We start from the raw sequence: 18,758 nt of genomic DNA, 5'->3' as shown, positions 1-18,758 counted from the left end.
TGCAAAAAAACATGTACGACTTCATTCTGATCTTTTCACTGCACAACAACAGCAATTAATGTTTCTGGACAAAGTGACTTTTTTCACGATTCCAAGAATGTTGTTCTGCATCGATTTCTCAAACATGGCCGACAGACACATGTCTTTATTGGGTGGGTTTCCATTAGATTCAGGGATAGCCAATTCAAGCCCTTTGCTGGCTTTCATTCTGCTATACCTCGTGATTGTTCAGGTGCAACCATTGACAGGACAGAGAGTTAGCTTACCTGTTGTCCCCAGTGTCATTCATGAGCAGAATGAACATAGTGTTTAGAACCTGTGGGCCGCTTAGCTTTGAGGACTGGAAGTGTATATCCCTGCACTGGATTGCCAAAGCGTTGGATAATCACATATTCTAATTTTAGGATTTTGCCATGTGCCCATTACTCTTCCCTTTAGGGGACCACTCACTCCTGACAGACCACATTAAAATGTGCATAGATGTGGCAAAAATAAAAACAGTATCTCTGCTGAAAATCTTCCCCACCAGACGAAGTGCACTGTACTTTTCATTGAAACTGAAACTGAAAAAGTTAATGTGGCCCAATATTTAATGTAATATATTTAATGTAATAAAGTGATTAAATGAAGTATCAGTGTGTCCAAAATATTTGTATCCCTTTCATTTTGTACAGAAAGCCTTGCTGTGATGGGTCACAATCTGTCTGCTCCAGAAATCAGTTAGTGAAATATACTCCAGACCCAGTGCAGATCATATCTCTTTCCACTGAGTCACTCTTCCCACAAACATGCTGGAGCAGACTGTTGCCACAGCCCATGTAGAGGCAAATGCTAGTCTTCAGAGTCACCTTCCAGTGCATTGTTCTCCTCTGTGCCTTGCTTGGAATCTGTGGGATTCCTCTTGTTCCTCTCGGCCATGACGATGGCCGCCAGCACGGTGATCACCACGGTGACGGTGATGATGAGCACGGTGACGGTCTCGGCGATGCACAGCTCTGTGTCCACCTGGCTCAGCCAGTAGCCCCGCAGCTCGGGCGGCTCCCCGCAGCTCAGGTTGAGGTAGTCGTCCAGGAAGAGCCTGTGCACGCTGCGCAGCTTCCTGAACACCCTCTGCAGGTCGCAGTCGCAGTTCCAGGGGTTGTGCGCCAGCAGGATGTGGGTGCTGTAGGTGCGGATGCTGAGGAAGGTCTTAAACTGGATGGTGCTCAGACGGTTGTGGGACAGGTCCAGCATGGCCAGGCTCTTGAGGGGTGTGAAGACCCCCACCTCTGTGCTGCTGATGCGGTTACCCCGCAGGTTGAGGACCTCCAGGGACCAGAGGGTGGAGAACACGGCGTCGTCTAGGTAACTGAGCTGGTTATTGCGCAGGTGCAGCTGGCGGAGTGCGCTCATGCGGGCAAAGGCCCTCACCTGGATTGAATGAATAGCATTACTGCTCAGGTCCAGTCTCAGCAGGCCGTCCAGGTGCAGGAAGCTTTCTCCATCCAGGCTGGTCAGCTTGTTGTGGGCCAGCAGCAGCTCCCTCAGGGAGCCCAGGCCGAGGGAGAAACCTTTGCTCAGGGCTGAGATCCGGTTGTGGCTCAGGTCCAGCCTCTGGAGGCTCTCCATGGAGGAGAAAGCCCCTCCTGTCACAACACTGATGTTGTTGTCATTCAGGAAAAGAACCCTCAGGTTCCACAGCAGTCTGAAATCCCCCTGGTGGAGCCCCGTAAGGTAGTTCCAGGACAGATCAAAGTGCTCTGTGTCAGGGGGGAGGTTTCCCTCCACAGCAGTGAATCCCCTGTTAGAGCAGTTGAGGAACCTGATTTCAATAATGCAGTCACACACCTCCCCACATGGATGCAGTCCCAAAGCCTGAGGGCTTTCAGCACCCAGGTATAAAAGGAACCCAAAAAACAAAGCCATCACTTTCTGATGATGAGGTCTTCAAGAGAACAAAGACAAACATGTATAAAATGGCTTACTCAGATTCTTCGAAATTATTCTCATGGCACTGTTGTTACAGCTGTATATGAAAAACTGTGAGGTGTAGATACACTTGAGGTTAATGATTTTGCAAGCCTGCAGCAAACTTTACACTCAGTTATGCATCTCTCCTCTTAAATAGGAATATATTGCATTATATTGATAAACTATGTTAAATCTAGCTCTCCACAGAAGATGTGCACATCTCCGAGTCCTTACCTGTCTGTTTAAGCTCCCTTAATCGCAGTCTGTTGGCTGACTGTCAGCTGGACAGGATATGGGACAGTGAAGCAGATACCTATGAAATGAGGTGAGGGGCTCCGTGCACCAAAGTGACCAACAGTCGCTTGATACCTGCCACAGGTGAGTGCTGCGGAGACAAAGGGTGCATGAATAATTCATGCGCCGGCGGGATTAGCTGGGCCACTTCTCCATTTGCGACATCCGAGGAAGAGACGACAGGATGCCGTGAGCGATGGAGGAGAGAAGGAAGTGTCAGCGTGGTCTACTGCCTGCATCACCACACGGAAGCACGTAGTATGGGAGCGGATTACACCCGCTCCAGCATGACTCATCTCCTGCCCTGTTATCCGTCATGTCAGGACCACAGCTTACTTCCTCTTAGATAACTGGCCAACTGTCTGAAAATGTACTACAAATATACAGATGATTTTTTAAAAGTGATTTATATATTTGTTTGTGAGAAATGATGTTCAAAGGGAAATAGTACTACTGGAAACTACTCATTACAGTTTATGTCTTTCTATGTTATATTACCATTTTAATCTGTGGACAAATAATTTTATCATTGCTTTTGTTTATAGGATGAGGGTCTGTCAGGGAATATGATTTTTTTTTAGTTTTGGTCATTTTAACCACAACCTTCATTTGGGTTAAACAATTTATGAATGTAAATAATTGTGCTGACTCTGTTGCAATGGGTGAGTCTTCTGCAATAGTTTACTTCCTACCGTTCACAATCATTTGAAAAATGGAAATGTTAAAATCAATATTGTAAATGGTCATTCGAGCAATTTCCTGGGTCCACAATTTCCTGCAGAAAAGTGGGATTGACAAACCAAATGACATTATCATGGTGTTATGGTGACAAACAACATTGATTATGCACATTACACCCTGAAAATGTCCTATCCCTTCTCTCCAAAAATGAGTGCATGCATAATGTCTCCCACTGGTTTTCTTGCATAAGCCTCAATATTATTTCACTTAATGGGTGATATCCTTTTACATAATTCCGTTACATACAGTATATTACATTAGTAGACAGAAATGTGAACAACATTTTCTCCACTAATGTTGAAAAATGAAACTTTTTGCACGGTTGAGTAAAGTTGCCCATCTCTCTAATGCATTTCTCTTTGGTTCTGTCTAATTCCAAACAAAGTCACCAATTATATATTTTATAGTTGTGTTTATTACGGCTAATGACACATGACTTGTCCATTAGCCTTGGGCAGGCTGAGATGAATGCATTTGATTCTGTTTTTCAAACAAGGAACAAAAGTTCTTCAGACTGGAACAAAATGAATTTGAAATGTTCAGTAGTTTCCTGCAATCCTGTATTAAATGGAATAAAAATAAGATGACTCACCTTGTCTGGGTGTCACTGTGTGAATTGCTGGCACTGTTTGGGCCACATTGCCATACCCCACTCAATTTCTTTAACTACATTAAAACATTAAATCACACTTTCACTCACATTAATATTTTTTATGTTAATTGTTGCTGTGGTGTCATGCCACTTTTACATGCAGTGACATGTCCTTAGTTCTTCAGAGTCTTAGTGGAAAGTGGAACATCCACTTTTTTAGTTGCATTTAGTTGCATTTGGTCTGAGTTGACCTGTTGTAAGACAGTTAATTTTAATCTATAGACATTACCTGGTACTTTTTACCTGGTACATCGAAGTACTTAGCAAACCTGCAGAGCTGTTTTCTCAAAATATTTAACATGCTAGTTGTTTTGATAATGCACTCTATACAGACTTTATGGCTTTTTATGTATGTGCCATTTATGTGTATCTGGTGCTTTCCTCCAAAAGAAGTGCCAAGCTCCACTTATTTTCACACTGCTTTCCCCAAGACAAGTGTCTTAGTGAAATGTCTGTGTGTGTGTGTGTGTGTGTGTGTGTGTGTGTGTGTGTGTGTGTGTGTTGGGGGGGGGGACCCTTGCAAACTTACCTACCCCATCTCCAGTGGAATGAATAGTGGACAGTTTGATTTTGTTCTGAATTGATTGTTTTGAATTGTTCCATTGGGCAAATTAAACCATTTGAGTTTTGAGTTTTTGTATTTCTGGTTGATGTTGTTCATTTGATTCTCCTAAATTACACATGCTTATCAGGACAAGTGCTTTATTACCAGTTTCAAGTTTCAAGGGTTTCCATTTGGTTAAATATAATTCAGTTTGTTGTTGACTAGAAACTTGTCAATATTTGCAAATCAATGTAGACTAGTCATGATACAGTAGGTAATTACATCCCAATCATTAATGATGCACAAAACAGTAAGATGCACAGACACTGGATAACCAAGTACATACTCGTTGCAATACGTCAAGTATTGCAACGAGATGTGCAAGATCATCCACCAGAAACTCATACACCTAACAACAGACCAGTAGTATATTTACTCAGCAACAGCCAAACTCACATGCACAAAACTTAAGCAATTCCTTCTTATGACACAGAGTAACATCACACTCTTTTACCCCACAGTAGGTAACAGTACAGAATTAACCTGATATAATAGGCTGATTGACAACCAATCACCTCGCAGACAAGATGGAACACTGACACCATGCTACTTATACCTGCTTAAACAAAGTATGAATTTTAGATGTGAACTTAATCCCACACATTTATATCACAGCTTTGTATTTGACACATAAATATCTTAGGTCTATGTAGGTGGGTCTATATGTATCTTTTTCATAGGGGATGCCATATATGTTTAAGAACTTTTTAATCAAAGTATGAATTTTATTGTGCTATGCTTTGTATATAACACATATGATTCTTGCATGGGCTTAACAGATCTTTTGCATATGGGTTACAATACTGTACATATAATTACAAGCAATATTAACATTTCTGTTTACTGAAGTAAATGCAAACACATTCAAATTAAAACCCACAAACATTAACTGTACGTATACCAAAGCTTTAGTAAAAAACACAGTATTCTTTGGCCAAAATTGTAATCTGATACTATGTGCTTATTAATTATTTAAAGTATTTTAGCTCTGACTGGTTCACTCAGCAAGGATTATTACCTTGACTGGGGTTCAATTCACTCATGCTGACACTCAGTTCTTTCAATTCACCAAACAGATTTGTTCAAAAAGAATAAATCATTTGCAGAACTGCACATCACTATGAATTAAGCCAATTTGTTCTACTGCTATGGACCCCTGATCATTTTTGGCTGATGATACTATCCGGATTTGAGACTGGGCTGTATAGTTCAACTTGCTGTTGAAATAAATGCCTTGACAATTGAGCTACTTAGGACCCTGTATATTAATATTTGTTATAACTGATAAATATTGCATTTAGACACTGTAATTTATTTAGCATTATTTAGCACTGTATTTAGCATTAAGGTACTATTTCTTTAAACTGAGTGTTCCTCTTTGCTGAACAGGACAGAGTTCTTGCTGAGCTTACTCACCATATCTGCATTCAAGTTGGCAGAGTAACAAACTTCTTTAAAGTTAACAAAGCAGAATTGCAACATTCCGTTATTTATTTGTTTAGCTGATGCCCCCATGTCCACAGAACGCCAAAAGGCTGATTGTAAACCCACAATGTGCTTTACATTTGCACAGCTGGATATTTACTGAAGGAATGGCATTACATTAATGTAATTTAGCAGACACTCTTATTCAGAATGACTTACACAGGTTAGAATTCTTACATGTTATGCATTTATACAGCTGGCTATTTACTGAGGTGATTCTGGGTTAAGTACCTTGCACAAAGGTACAGCAGCAGCGCCCCAGCAGGGAATCAAACAAGTAACCTTTTAGTTACAAGTCCTCCTCGTTACCACTATGCTACACTGCTGCCCCAATTCAGGTTAAGTGTCTTGTTCATGGGTACAGGAGCACCACCCTGCACAGGATTCCAGGAGGCTGCAATGAGTGGATTATAAAATAACTTCCTGATCACCACTCTGCTAAGTAGGACATGTGCCTTTTGTTATTTGTGTATCTATCATGTTTCTTCCCAGTATCTCCTTGACTTTACTGGAAGGGGTGGATAAAGATCCCCTCATATCTGTATTCAGTGCAACGGGCTCAGCTTCTTTGGGATTCAGGGCATCTCTTGGTGTTACTGTCAGTCACTTTGACAACCCTCCTCCCCGCCACACACGCGAACATGCACACACATACACTCGAACACACCCTCGCATGAGCTGGGGCCTAATCGGACCTGACACGGCAGTTTCAGATCTGGCCGTGCCTGACGTGAGGGGAAATAAGGAACATCCATGCACTCTCCATGCCTTGTCTGTCTCTCCTGTCCCTGAAATACAGACCAGCAGAAAACATGGGATTACATGGGTGGATGGGTTCTGGATGGGCTTCTGCAATCTTGCTGCACGTGTGCACCTGACTTCCGACGTGACAGGAGCTGAAATGCGAGCCGAAATGTGCAAACCTACAAGCTACAGCTGAGGTTAGTAAACGTCCTGTGTGTGTGTGTGTGTGTGTGTGTGTGGGTCTGTGCATTTGTGTGTGTGTGTGTGTATGCATGCAGATGTGTGCACTATGATTCTGAAAAATTATATAGCTGGAGATTGATTTAAAAGAAAAACCAACTGATTTAGAAAGCTGTGTTAAAACATTATACCTGAAGAACCTGCCATTTTGCACTTTTTTTCACCTCTCCATGTTTTTATCATAGCTATTTCTGTTTGACAGAGGTGCAATTATATGGTGTGCATTATCAGAACTCATTTCTGTTTGTCCTCTGCGGCTAGACAGCACCAAAAAGTGGTGAAAACCAACAATTTAAGTCAGAAAAAACATAACTGCATAATTATCTGTCTGTTCACTTTGATAGTCTCCGATGTTCATCTGTTTTTTCATTCACTGTATTCTTGTGTACACCCAGCATTGCAAGTGAGTGACTCCACTGATTACCGACATAATGGACAGAAAGCTAAGTATCCGTAACACCTAACAATAAGAAGTTTTACAATGGAGACCAAGAAAGTTTTTTTTCCCCCATTAGCTGTTAAATTACTTAGCTACATTACACAAAATTCTACCAGTCAAAGCATTAGGTTGCTTTCAAGGGAATGAGTCATTGTGCTCCATCTTCTGAAGAGCAGTGATTAGGAACTGCCAGTTTGCTTCAGAGAGCACATTAAAGAGAAGCAATGCACAGTTATACTCACAGAGTTATATTAGGAGAGGCTTAAGTGTGTTTCAAGGTATGTTTGTGACATAAAAACAATGTTTGGTGTATTTTAGTGATGCGTGAAAAGCACTTCACATTAATGGAGATCACTATCAACCCACATATTAAGGAAGAGGCCCCACTTAACCCTTGTGGTAAAGTAGGGGCAATGCTTTTTGGCATAACCATGAGATGAGAAACGGGTCTTGCTTGCTTTCTCTAGTGGCACAAGCAAGAGTATAAAAGTGCATCATTTTGGCACTAATGCGTGGTGCCAAATCGGTAGCAAATACCCAGGACGATATTTTTGGGCCCCTCAACTAAAGATTCACTTTGAAATAGTTGAGTGGAAGCTGACCTTTTCCGCATGTGATGCATGTGTGTTGTGATGCATGTCTAAGACCCTCATTGATGTCCCTATCTCCTTTGTAAACATCTCTCCCAGGGAATTCAGCATGGATAAGGAGCTTGGATGCTAGCAGAAAAACCATGTCCATGCATCACGTAACCCCCCACAACTGTAAGACAGGATTATAAAAGAACATGCTTGTTGTTTTGATGCGCTATTTTTTTTCCCCCAGGAGCAACCAGTGGCCTGGTAATGTCTCCCAGAGGAAGGCATTTTCCCATCTCCTTAGTGAGTGGGTGCGACTCTATATTTTTCAGAAAGCACTCCCCATTTTAGCTGAGTGGCATTATAGAAGGTCTCCAAAGGCATCCTATGTTACGGGACCTGTTTAAATCTCTCTGCTGCTGTAAGTCTTTTGGTATTTGTCTCTGCTCACATGTGACTGACATTAACATGGAAAGCGCAGTCCTGATATTCACAGAGAAGGGTTTTTATTTCACTCCAATAAATCTTAGGAGGCAGTGTGTTTGTCATGATACTTTATGTATGTACGTAATGATTCATTTCAATCTTTGGTTCTTCTTCTTAAAGTTATTACAGTAATATATGAGTATAATGTGATTACATGGTTTGGTAACTAATATAACAGTATAATTTAATTACATTACCATTACAGTTATGGTAATTAACTTACATATTGGTCTCATTAATGATTGGTTTATTTTCATTTACTTTGATTTTTTCATGCATCAATAGAGGCAGTATACAGTGCAGGCAAATTGTAAATCTGACAGAACCAATTTACCTGCTCACCCCAATCAGCTGTCGCTTGGCTAATTTATCAATCACCGCACAGGGTGGACCTTCAAGAGAATTAGAAATCACAGCAGGGACAGGGACTCAATCTTCTATATTGATGTGGAAACACTGTGTGTGTGTGTGTGTGTGTGTGTGTGTGTGTGTGTGTGTGTGTGTGTGTGTGTGTGTGTGTGTGTGTGTGTGAGAGAGAGAGAGAGAGAGAGAGAGAGACAGACAGACAGACAGAGAGAGCATGTGTATGTGTATGCATGCATTAAATTATTATTAATTGAACACTGTGGTGGGCATGTAACATTTATTGATAGTATCCTACACAAAAATGAATAACTTGTAATATGTAATATATTCATTGAATAAAACAGTATACAAATAGTATTGTTGTTGTTATTGTTGTTACATGTATTTTCTTCTTCATAGTAGTTTGCACACTTAAGCACATGGAGTAAATTGTCTGTTTAGTGCTGTTTGAAAGCCTTCATTTTTCCAGAAATGTTGGCATGTTCCTTGGTGCATTTTTCTTTGTATGCTTTGGGATCTTAAACTCCATGTATCCTTTAGATGGCACTGTTGTGTCACAAAAACAAATATATGCAAGCAGAAATGTGCTGAAGACTCTAGAGACAACACAATATCATTCTATTATTTTAGTTATATTGTTGTTTTCTTTGGAGCTTTTAATTTTGTTATCTGCTCTGTCCTCTAGTAGTGACAATGATACCTTCAATAAATTGTCCAGTTATTAACAATTATATTGCTCCATTTAGCTTCAGCTTGTGTAAAAAGGTGTGCATGCTAGATAGCTTGTTATTGCTCCTTTTGCAGTAAGACGGCACTCTGAATGGAGAAATTTTAATTCCTTATTTTAGCATAACCACAGCACACTTCTGTTTTGCTGGAACACATGCAGTTGGAATATTAGCATCCCAAGTTTGAATCATATCTCCACCTGGCCTTGCCAGCTTTTCCTGTGAATCGCACAGAAATGGATGGAGTTTAGCCAAAGCGGGATTGGCTGGGCTTGCTTTCACTGGCTTGGATGTGCTGTGAATGGCATCCCGCCTCACAGTCTGGTGCGGGTGGCTTCCCTCCACATGCCATTTTCGATTCATCTCCCTCGTTCACGTGGAGGCAACTCATCTTCCTCAGATCACAACAATTTCTCAACCGAAATAATTCTGTCCTACAACATAAAGGTTGTTCACAGGCACTACAACAGTCATTTACCATTTGTGATGCTGGATGAGTAATTTAATGAGAGGGAAGGACTTAGTCTTTCAGAGGCTGTCATAGAGCTTCTGTCGACCCGCCGTATAGGGAGAGTGAGGACACAGTGGCCAAATATAGATGTGTGATCCCTTTGTAAGGTAAGAATTAAAAGTGACAGGCCCATCCTATGTGGTTCTGCAACGTGGACACAGAACCCTTTCTTGTGAAGGACCTGCAGACAGACCGGTGGATATAGGTTTGAACCTCCAGAAAAGTTTGTGTTTCCATTGGGGTCTTTGTAAAAAGAAGATCTGAATGAAACATGCCTATGTAATGAAGATGCTCGTACATGATGCTTGTGCATGCACACTCACACAAACACACAACTAGACAAAGCTCTCACCACCCATACACCTTCCACACTTCAAAACACAGTAATCTGTTTAAAAGCTATTGGACTCCCATAAGAGAGGTAGATTTCCTTAAAGACCTGTCCTGTACTGCTTCTGGGGTGCATTATTTTAACTAGGAACAAAACTGGACCATGCTGATGAGATTCAGTCAGGAGCCATGGGATTCAAAACTGTGAGCAAAAGTGCACTCTGGGTTCATTTTGACTCCACTGAACCCAGAGTGCGTTGGACGTATTTCTGACAACTGCCGTTCCTGTAAATAAAGAAGTCTTTTCCACAAAGATCGCAACTGCGGCTTGTTTTTCCTTACACTACCCTGCACAACTCCACGGCTGCAATTTTTAATACATTAGGTTCTGAGATAATATTTCCTTTTTCAATCATTTTTAATATTCTATGATGTCTACACTACTTTGTTTCATCATTTAATACTACTTTACTATATCATCTGGGGTAGTAACAATTTTTGTCTTTTTCTATTTTTTTTGCAGTTCAAGGGTTTGACTTATTATTTTAATAAAATACCCAGTGCTTGTACCTATTGATTTCTTGTGTTTCATCACATAATGCTGGTAGGTCTTGATTTACACTGATGTTCAAAAGTTTTAGACACATTAATTATTCACAATATGTGGATGAATGCAACTCATCACATCTATGAGTAAGAAGATCTAGACAGAATTGCATTACTGTGTACAGACGCATGATCAACAAGTGCAGAGGAACGCCCTCTGTAATTGACACATAAGACACAAAAAAAGCTGCCAAGGAGGGTGAGCAGTATTCATATTTAATATGCTTCAGACATAAAAAAGAGGACAAAAATTGAACTGGAAGAAGGCTCAGATGTCATTGTCCATCCATTAATGATATGGAGGTCACTACTGAAAGTAGGATGAACTTCAATGAACTGTAAATAAATAAATAAATAAATATTCATTTGAACTACTGTTGAGATGGAGGAACTGGAATGAAAAGTTAAAATATGCACAACATGCAAGATAAATTTTAAGTTTCTTTTACATTTATGCATATAGATGGAAAATGTCAAAGCATTTCACACAGCAATGTATCTATTTAAAGGATCTGGTTACCAGGACAATTTTTCAGAGTTCAATTTAAGTTAAAGCAAAACTGGCACATGACAGTCATCTCCAGAAATATGCTATTTATTTTTGAGTGGTTGTTTATTTTTGGTTTGTTTTTTCTTTTTATTTGCTGGCATATATAGAGAAAAAATGATAGAGAATAGATGGATAGAGAAAAAATAGAGAAAAAATGGATTAAATAAAAGTTGAAAAACTCTTATGCTCAAAGCAATGCACTACATCAGTTTATCATGGACTGAAACCCAACAGACCAACAGCAAACGAGATTACTTATCTCCATCTATTTTGTGCAGATGCCACGGCCATTTTAAACATGTTGGTCATGACTATTTATGAATATCTTTGAAAATTCACATTTTGGAGTTTGAGCTCTCCCAGATAAAGATTTCTTATCTGTCATGGAAAATCCTAGCATTGTTTTCAAACAGATAAGTTGATCAAACCAGCCAATGAGTCCACACCTGGCCCAGAGTCACGTTTCAGTTCTCATTTATGTTTAAAAAAACAGAAAAAAAATCATTTATTGGCTAAAAATGATTGCTTCCTGAAATCCTCAACTAGACTGCTGAATCTCTAGATTAGAAACATTTTGCCAGTGTTCTGGCCTTCTTGTCTGGCTTGTCTGCAATGACACTTACTCAAATGGCCCAGGTGTAAAGTGTAAGATTAAATAAAGCACAAATGTAGTTAAAGAGCAGGCTGGAGGTAAAGCTGCATGCATGGATGCAGTTCTGACAGCACAAGAATAATTAGTCTGCTCATGCAAATATGAGCTCATTTATCTCAGGCTGATGGTGGTACAAATGACCAGGGGGGATCCGGGGGGAAGGGACTGGATCAGTGTGAATACAGGGGTACAACTACCCCAACCCACCCCACACTGACTGTACAGATGTACTGAGGTGAACCAGAACAGTCTCCGTGGCGACCCTGAAGGGGTGGAGACCACCCTGCTGTTTCCTGTCAAGCGCACACCTGCTCTCTTCACTCGCAGAGGACCCAGGGGCGGGGGGTATGGAGACAGAGAGGGGGTGGGTTTAAGCAGGTCAGTTGTATCCATTTAAGGGACACTTGTTTTGAATTTGAATTAAATTCATATGTATTGTGCAGATGCGTATGTATTAACTTGGAGTGTGTAGTCTAACAATATCACTTTGACAGGGCATTTTCCTGTTGACTGCCACCCTCATTTAAAAAAAAATGTATTTGTGTAAAACTACAACATGTACAGTATTATTTCACATCATCATTGAAAATATCAAGGCTTATGGAGGATTCATGTGTCTTTAGATGTGAATGCAGGAAGACTGGTTAATTTAGTCAGGGCAAGGCCAAACCAGAGAGAAATTAATCTCATTACAGCAATAAGCTGCTTTGCTTAGCCGGTCCATTGACTAAATTTTTCATAATGAAGGAAGAAAACTAGAATTGTATTTTCACTCTGGTTATGTAATTAACATAGCTCATTTCTGGTAATAAAATATTGGCCATTAAATAACATCAAATGAAATCCAATAAAATAGAATGGGGAACCTTAAAGATCTTCATGAATTGTTAAAGGAAATCAGCCATCAGACATTTCCCTGGTGTACACCTGTTCTATGATTGCTGTTCATCAAAGTTATGCTGTGACAGGAATATCGTAATGGCAACATTTTAGCACGAAATAGCAACAAAAAGGTTCATTTAAAAAACACTTTCTAAAATGAAATACACATAAAACAGCAAAACACTGCAAAAGATTGCATCTGGTGGACAAGAACAAGATAAATACAGGCCTAATAGTCACATCAAACATTTGAGAATGTGACATTGTGGATGGAACACAGGTCCAGAGGCATGAACAGATACATTAATATAGACTCTACTGCGAGTGATGTTTGTCAAGTATATGTATATATGTACACATTTATACATAAATGAATACCACATCTTGATGAATTCTCTGGTTCTGCCTAAACATTGTCAGTACATAAACTTTAATAAACAGTTTTGCCTCTAACAGAGACCCAGGAGACCCTTACTACAAAGACAAGGACGAGAAAATGAATAAACCTTCTTCTGTGATAAAGGCTAAAAAATGGGTCTCCCCAGTGGCAAACCCTGATCCCTTCGGCTTTAATCCATTTGACCGGCCAGCTCCAGTGATGTGGTGGAGCACTGATTCTGGGCAGTGACAATAGTCCTTTTTCCCTCTATTTGTCAAACTTATTTAGGGCTAATGTCTAAGCACTGCTGTGTGGTGATGCAGGCAGCAGACCGTGCTGACACTTCTCCCTCTCCTCTGTCGCTCTCTTCCTCGGGTGTCACGGACGGGAAAGGGACCCAGCTGATCCTGCCGCCGCGTGAATTATTCACGAGCCCATTGTCTCCGCTTCACTCACCTGTCAGCGGTTGAGCCGGGACGGACAGCGCCCCCCTCGGCACTGTCAGAGAGAGAGGCGTGACTGTCAACAGCAGGTCTGGGGGGCTGTGAGGAGGCAGTGAGTGCAGCAGCTGACAACAAGGAGCAGTCGCAATCACAATGCACAGTGTAGCCTCTCTGTGCTGCAACAGTTACGTAGACAAGTGTAGTACAAATGAGCTTGCAGAAGGGATGGCTTGTGTGTGAAATGTGTTGTAATTGAGTTAGAAAAACACACAGAGGACAAGTTGCAGTGGAAAGCCGAAAAGATGAAAACGTCACATCAAATTTTGCTCGTGTTTAAGCTGCATTGAAAAGGCCCTTTGGCCACTGTTTAGAATGCATGAGTCTTTTACTAAAGACTTGATGTAGAGCAACTTTTTCTCCATCATGTCTTGCTTCCTGTTGAAATAATTGGGTCATGTTTCTCCCAAAACACCAGGCCCTTGAATGTGATTTTCAGCAGTGGGATGGAGGCATCTTCCAACACGGGGATAACCTGTAGCATCTGAGAGACAAATTCAGCATTTATTGGGGATGTATGCATTTTCAAATTTCACTCAACAGAAGTAGTTAGGCTTATCCCAAGTGGAGATCTACATTATCAACAGTTAATGGAAACACAGTTATGCACTTTGTGTATGTATTTAAATGCCTGAATCTGTCAGATAATAGTGTATCTCTACATAAAAATGGTACAGTCACAATAGTAACAGCTAAGTGGCAACAGAGTAATAAAAACCTTGCAGAACATTGTCGGTTGAACTTCATTCTTTTTAACTTGCTCTGTCCTCCTGTTAAATGCCAAAAGGAAGAGCTTGTAAAGTTTGACATTCTTATTTTAATTAACAGGATAATGTTGCATTTACAGGTATAGCATAGGGGATTATAATGGAAAAGCATGACACTGACAATGTTTGCACAGCAACTGGAGTCTTGCAAGGCACTCAAGCACCAGGCTTATCATCTGATGTTGCTTTTACCATGGCAACATTTCAGAACTTTACCTAGCAGCCATGTGGATACAGAGGAGACTCATCTTTCCCATGGCAACAGATGGCAACTGTGGTGATACAGGTAATGGACTTCTGGATGTCACATTTCAGATCTCTGTCTCTACATCCAAACTCTCCAAAACCACCATCAATCCATCCATAGAGGCCTGGTCTTTAATTTGCTAAACATAAATAGGGGAGTGAGCTGAGAACATGGGATATTATATACCGATTTATGGTCAAGTTCCGGGGGTAAAAGAGGCTAATCATTCTTGTCTGTAGAAAATGGATGTTAAAGGTGTGCCCAACCACCAAGAACATTCCCATTTTGACTGCTGCCATTGACAGTCTGTTCTGCTCAACCAACAGGTGCCAATCATACCATTCTCTGCTATGAAGACTATGGTCAACTCCAACTTTCCCTGTTTCATACAGATGCCGTTTAGCTTGTAACTAACAACACCTAGATCTATGATCATATACTGGGGAATTACAGAGTGCCTATGAATAGCATACATTTTACATGTTCAAACTGCTTCATAAATACTAAGCAACATATTTTTGCTATTCCTAATTTCCATAGCTAAATGCCGCTCACAGAAACATTTTGCAAACCAATAAGGTTTTTGGCAGTGAGTGCAACATTACAGTACAACAATGTGATAGCATGCGTACCACCAATTATTTTCAAGTTGAAAAGATTGAAAAGAAGAGAAAACCATTCCCCAAACAGATAACTTTATAGCAGTAAACTATTGTCCACATTAAACTTCACCATTGTCAGAGAAATGTTAGCGACTGTGCCACATTTAAGACAGACAACTATTTAACCACAGTACTATTCTTTTTACCATAACCTGTGTATGGCTATTTCTATTGCTCGTTCATCAAACACAATTTTGTTAACAAATTCCTTAAGACTAAACAAAAATATTATCAATGAAAAAGCGCTGAAGCAATATTGTGCTCAAAAATGTTCCAGTGTACTCCAGAATGATTGTTTTATTTTTTTGGGATTAGGAAATTGCTCTTTTTTTCTATGTTTCCTAGTCTCAAAGCATTTCTCTTCCTTGGTTAGGCAAAATAAATGTAAAAATACTGAACGAATTTGCGATGAAACATCATAAATAGAGCTAGTTACAAAGGTATCTGTAATATAAAAAATATGGCTGAAATAGGCAGTGGAACTGTCAAATGTAAGGTCATGAGCAATATACAATATTTTAGTTTTTTTTTTTTTTTTTCCATTTGTAGTTAGCTTGAAAGTGGTCTCGATATTGCCCAGTACTCTGTCTTGACCAGGGTGAGTTATTGTGAGGAGATATCTGAAGAGTCAGAGATAGCAGGGGCTCATTTCACAGCAGACTGACTCTAACAATCCAACAATATAAAAAAATATGAAAAAAAAAATATATCCAATTACTGCTGTATCAATCTCTGCCCCATCTCTCAATGGCTCAATGCCTCTGTCAACTTTCTCTGAATTATCTGTTGACAGGGAAGAGCTAAATAAATTAATTAGGTGTAGGTAAGGCTTTTAATATTGCATTTAGCGATGGGATGTGTAACCAAAGTCATAAATTATCAGACTGGTCACACATAAGCAACTTTTTTCATCCCAGACTATATATCACAAGTGTCTCAATAGGTCAACAATATTCCTCACATACTCTAGCACTGAGAAAGCACTACTGTGTACCTCTCTGGACTAAAAAAACAGTCTGCAGAATGTGTTATTTCAGATGTGTTAAAGAATAACACCAGAGGGTGTGTGTACATCCAGGGAGTTTTCAGAAGTCATTTTCAGAGATATGTATAAAACTAGGGTGGTCTCTAGAAGGAACTGGAGTGTATTGTATAGTGACACATTAGGAAGGAGATTGTGTTTCTGGGGTGTGTTTTAATAGTGGCTCCATAAATGGAGCTTCTATCTGGGTTGCATTTTCAGTGTGGCCCTATAGTGGTACTGTCTGTGTGACCTCGGAGCATGAGAACACAAGCCTACTTAAGAGAGACTGTGAAGTGGTCATGTTGGCCAATACCCCGAGGTTGAACTCCACAAAATGTCCTTGTAAGATGATGAATGGCTGGGCTGAGGAAAGGCAGCCGGAGAAGCCTGTGGATCCTTCCGCCATCATCTCCTCAAACAAAACCACACTTCCTGTAGGCATCAAGGACAGGAATATTGCCTGAAGTTCGTTCACTTGTCGATGTTATCTAAATTGAATCTGAATGTTTTCAGGCATACCACTGGAAATTGTAATTAAAAGTGATCATAAAAGTATATGAATATGTGAATTTGGCTTGAAATCAAATGTAAGCACAATAAACACAACCTTGAACACATCATGCAGCCATTAAAAAATTCTACAGATGTTCTAAAGATGATAATGTTAATTTAATCCTATTGATGGTTTTCTGTGGAGAGCTCATTCAAAGGAGGGCATCATTTTTACATGAGATTGAGAGTAGATCTGATCATCCCTCACCCTGTCTTCATTTGCAATTAAAATGCATGTAAATGCAATTATAGGCCCTCAAAATGCAGTGCATCTTTTCTGGTTTCCAAATAATCACTAAATACTTTTTTGTTTGTTATATTTGAAGAAAAGCTATTAGCAGTGATTGTTACTACATTTCTGCACAGTGCCATTCATTATGATACCCCTGACATAAGCAGGAACAAACAATACATACTACAAAAGAAAAACAAAATCCAATTTTTTTATGCTTAAAAAATGAAAACGTTACACATTACTCTTCATATCATTTCATGTAATGTTCACAAACAATGCATTTCAATCCAGAAAACATGAGTAGTCTTAAATATTAAATTGTACCTGATTTCTCAGAGTGTTTGACTCAGTTGAAAGATCTATATGGCAGGACCCAGGTTTTCTATGGCTAATGTCCTTGAAATTTAACTAAAGTGTCACTGCTGAAGAATTTTCTGACTGCAGTGTTATGCATATGCCATACCTCTTAATGCAGATGCATTCCATAAGTCCTTTAATTATCAGTAACTTTGCTACCAGACACATAAATAACACAGGATATATAGTGACTCCAACACATTAAATTAAGGCAGGTGATACCTGGACTGAAGCCCAGGTGGAGCAGCCAAAAGGGTGATCCTAAAATTCCAGCATCATCACGTGTCACCATGAAGTGCGCTAATTAAAAAGACAGTTAGCTTGCAACTTTATATAGGCTAACTATGTAATAGGTTGGCTAACTATGTAACTTACCTTTCTCTTTCATCTTTCTACCTTCAATTGTATGAAAATCATCAGATCCAGCTCTATCAGATTCAAAGCAAGGTGCCAAGCATTAATGGGAAGTGAAGTCCATCATTTAATTGGCTTCACACATGAATTGTTGGCTTCATGTCTCATTTGTCCTTTTGTAAATTTCAAAACTTTGCATCTCAAACAATTGCTATTGGTAGTGCCTCTCAATAAAAGCCATACTTCAATGGAGTGGACTGAATTGGTTTACATCTGCCATTGTTCCTGTATAATACATTACCATTTAGTGCATTATTTTGTGCTTGGTTGTGCTTACTATTGCACATTAACACTTTGTTGTGCAGGGAGCTCTTTTATGCTCCATTATACCATTACTGGGCGGTGGGGAGGTCAGTTTGGTCCTGCATTAGAAAATGGGTAATGGGCAAAATCTTAAAGAGACAACATCAAAAAGCACCTTAAACATGAATTATTCATTCATTTAATAAATGTGTATTGAATTGTATTGAAGTGGCGGTTCTAGCTTGTATGGCACCCTGAGCGATTCCTTCCCTGAGAGCTACCACTCACATGGACATACACCAATGAGCCAAAACATTATGACCACCTGCCTAATATGCTGTTGGTCCTCCGTGTGCTGCCAAAACAGCGCCGACCTGCCGAGGCATGGACTCTACAAGACCCCTGAAGGTGTCCTGTGGTATCTGGCACTACAACATTAGTAGCAGATCCTTCAAGTTCTGTAAGTTGCGAGGTGGCGCCGTCGTGGATTGGACTTGTCAGTCCAACACATCGCACAGATGCTCAATTGGATTGGGATCT

General features: G+C 40.0%; 1 protein-coding gene across 1 annotated transcript; it reads right to left on the bottom strand.

Annotated features, from left to right (window-relative positions):
- Positions 1 to 831: 831 nt before the first annotated feature.
- On the bottom strand, positions 832 to 17,949 carry LOC118789293 (leucine-rich repeat transmembrane neuronal protein 2-like). Its single transcript, XM_036545636.1, has 5 exons — positions 17,937 to 17,949; positions 16,731 to 16,849; positions 13,674 to 13,785; positions 8,548 to 8,605; positions 832 to 1,924 (listed from the first exon to the last, which is right to left on the bottom strand). Exons 1-5 carry the CDS (start codon positions 17,947 to 17,949, stop codon positions 832 to 834), a joined length of 1,395 nt encoding a protein of 464 aa, XP_036401529.1.
- Between the last annotated feature and the right edge of the window lie 809 nt (positions 17,950 to 18,758).

This window comes from Megalops cyprinoides, chromosome 14, assembly GCF_013368585.1.
Source record: "Megalops cyprinoides isolate fMegCyp1 chromosome 14, fMegCyp1.pri, whole genome shotgun sequence".
NCBI classification, from domain to species: domain Eukaryota; kingdom Metazoa; phylum Chordata; class Actinopteri; order Elopiformes; family Megalopidae; genus Megalops; species Megalops cyprinoides.
The sequence above is the reverse complement of the archived record's forward strand: the minus strand, read 5'-3'. Positions and strand labels throughout refer to the sequence as shown.

Excerpts from the sequence above, each read along its gene's own strand:
- LOC118789293 (XM_036545636.1), bottom strand. Across the intron at positions 8,606-13,673 it reads CCCGGCTCAACCGCTGACAG|GTCCACCCTGTGCGGTGATT; the intron begins GTGAGTGAAGCG and ends ATTCTCTTGAAG. Across the intron at positions 1,925-8,547 it reads CAGCTGATTGGGGTGAGCAG|ACCTCATCATCAGAAAGTGA; the intron begins GTAAATTGGTTC and ends GTTCTCTTGAAG.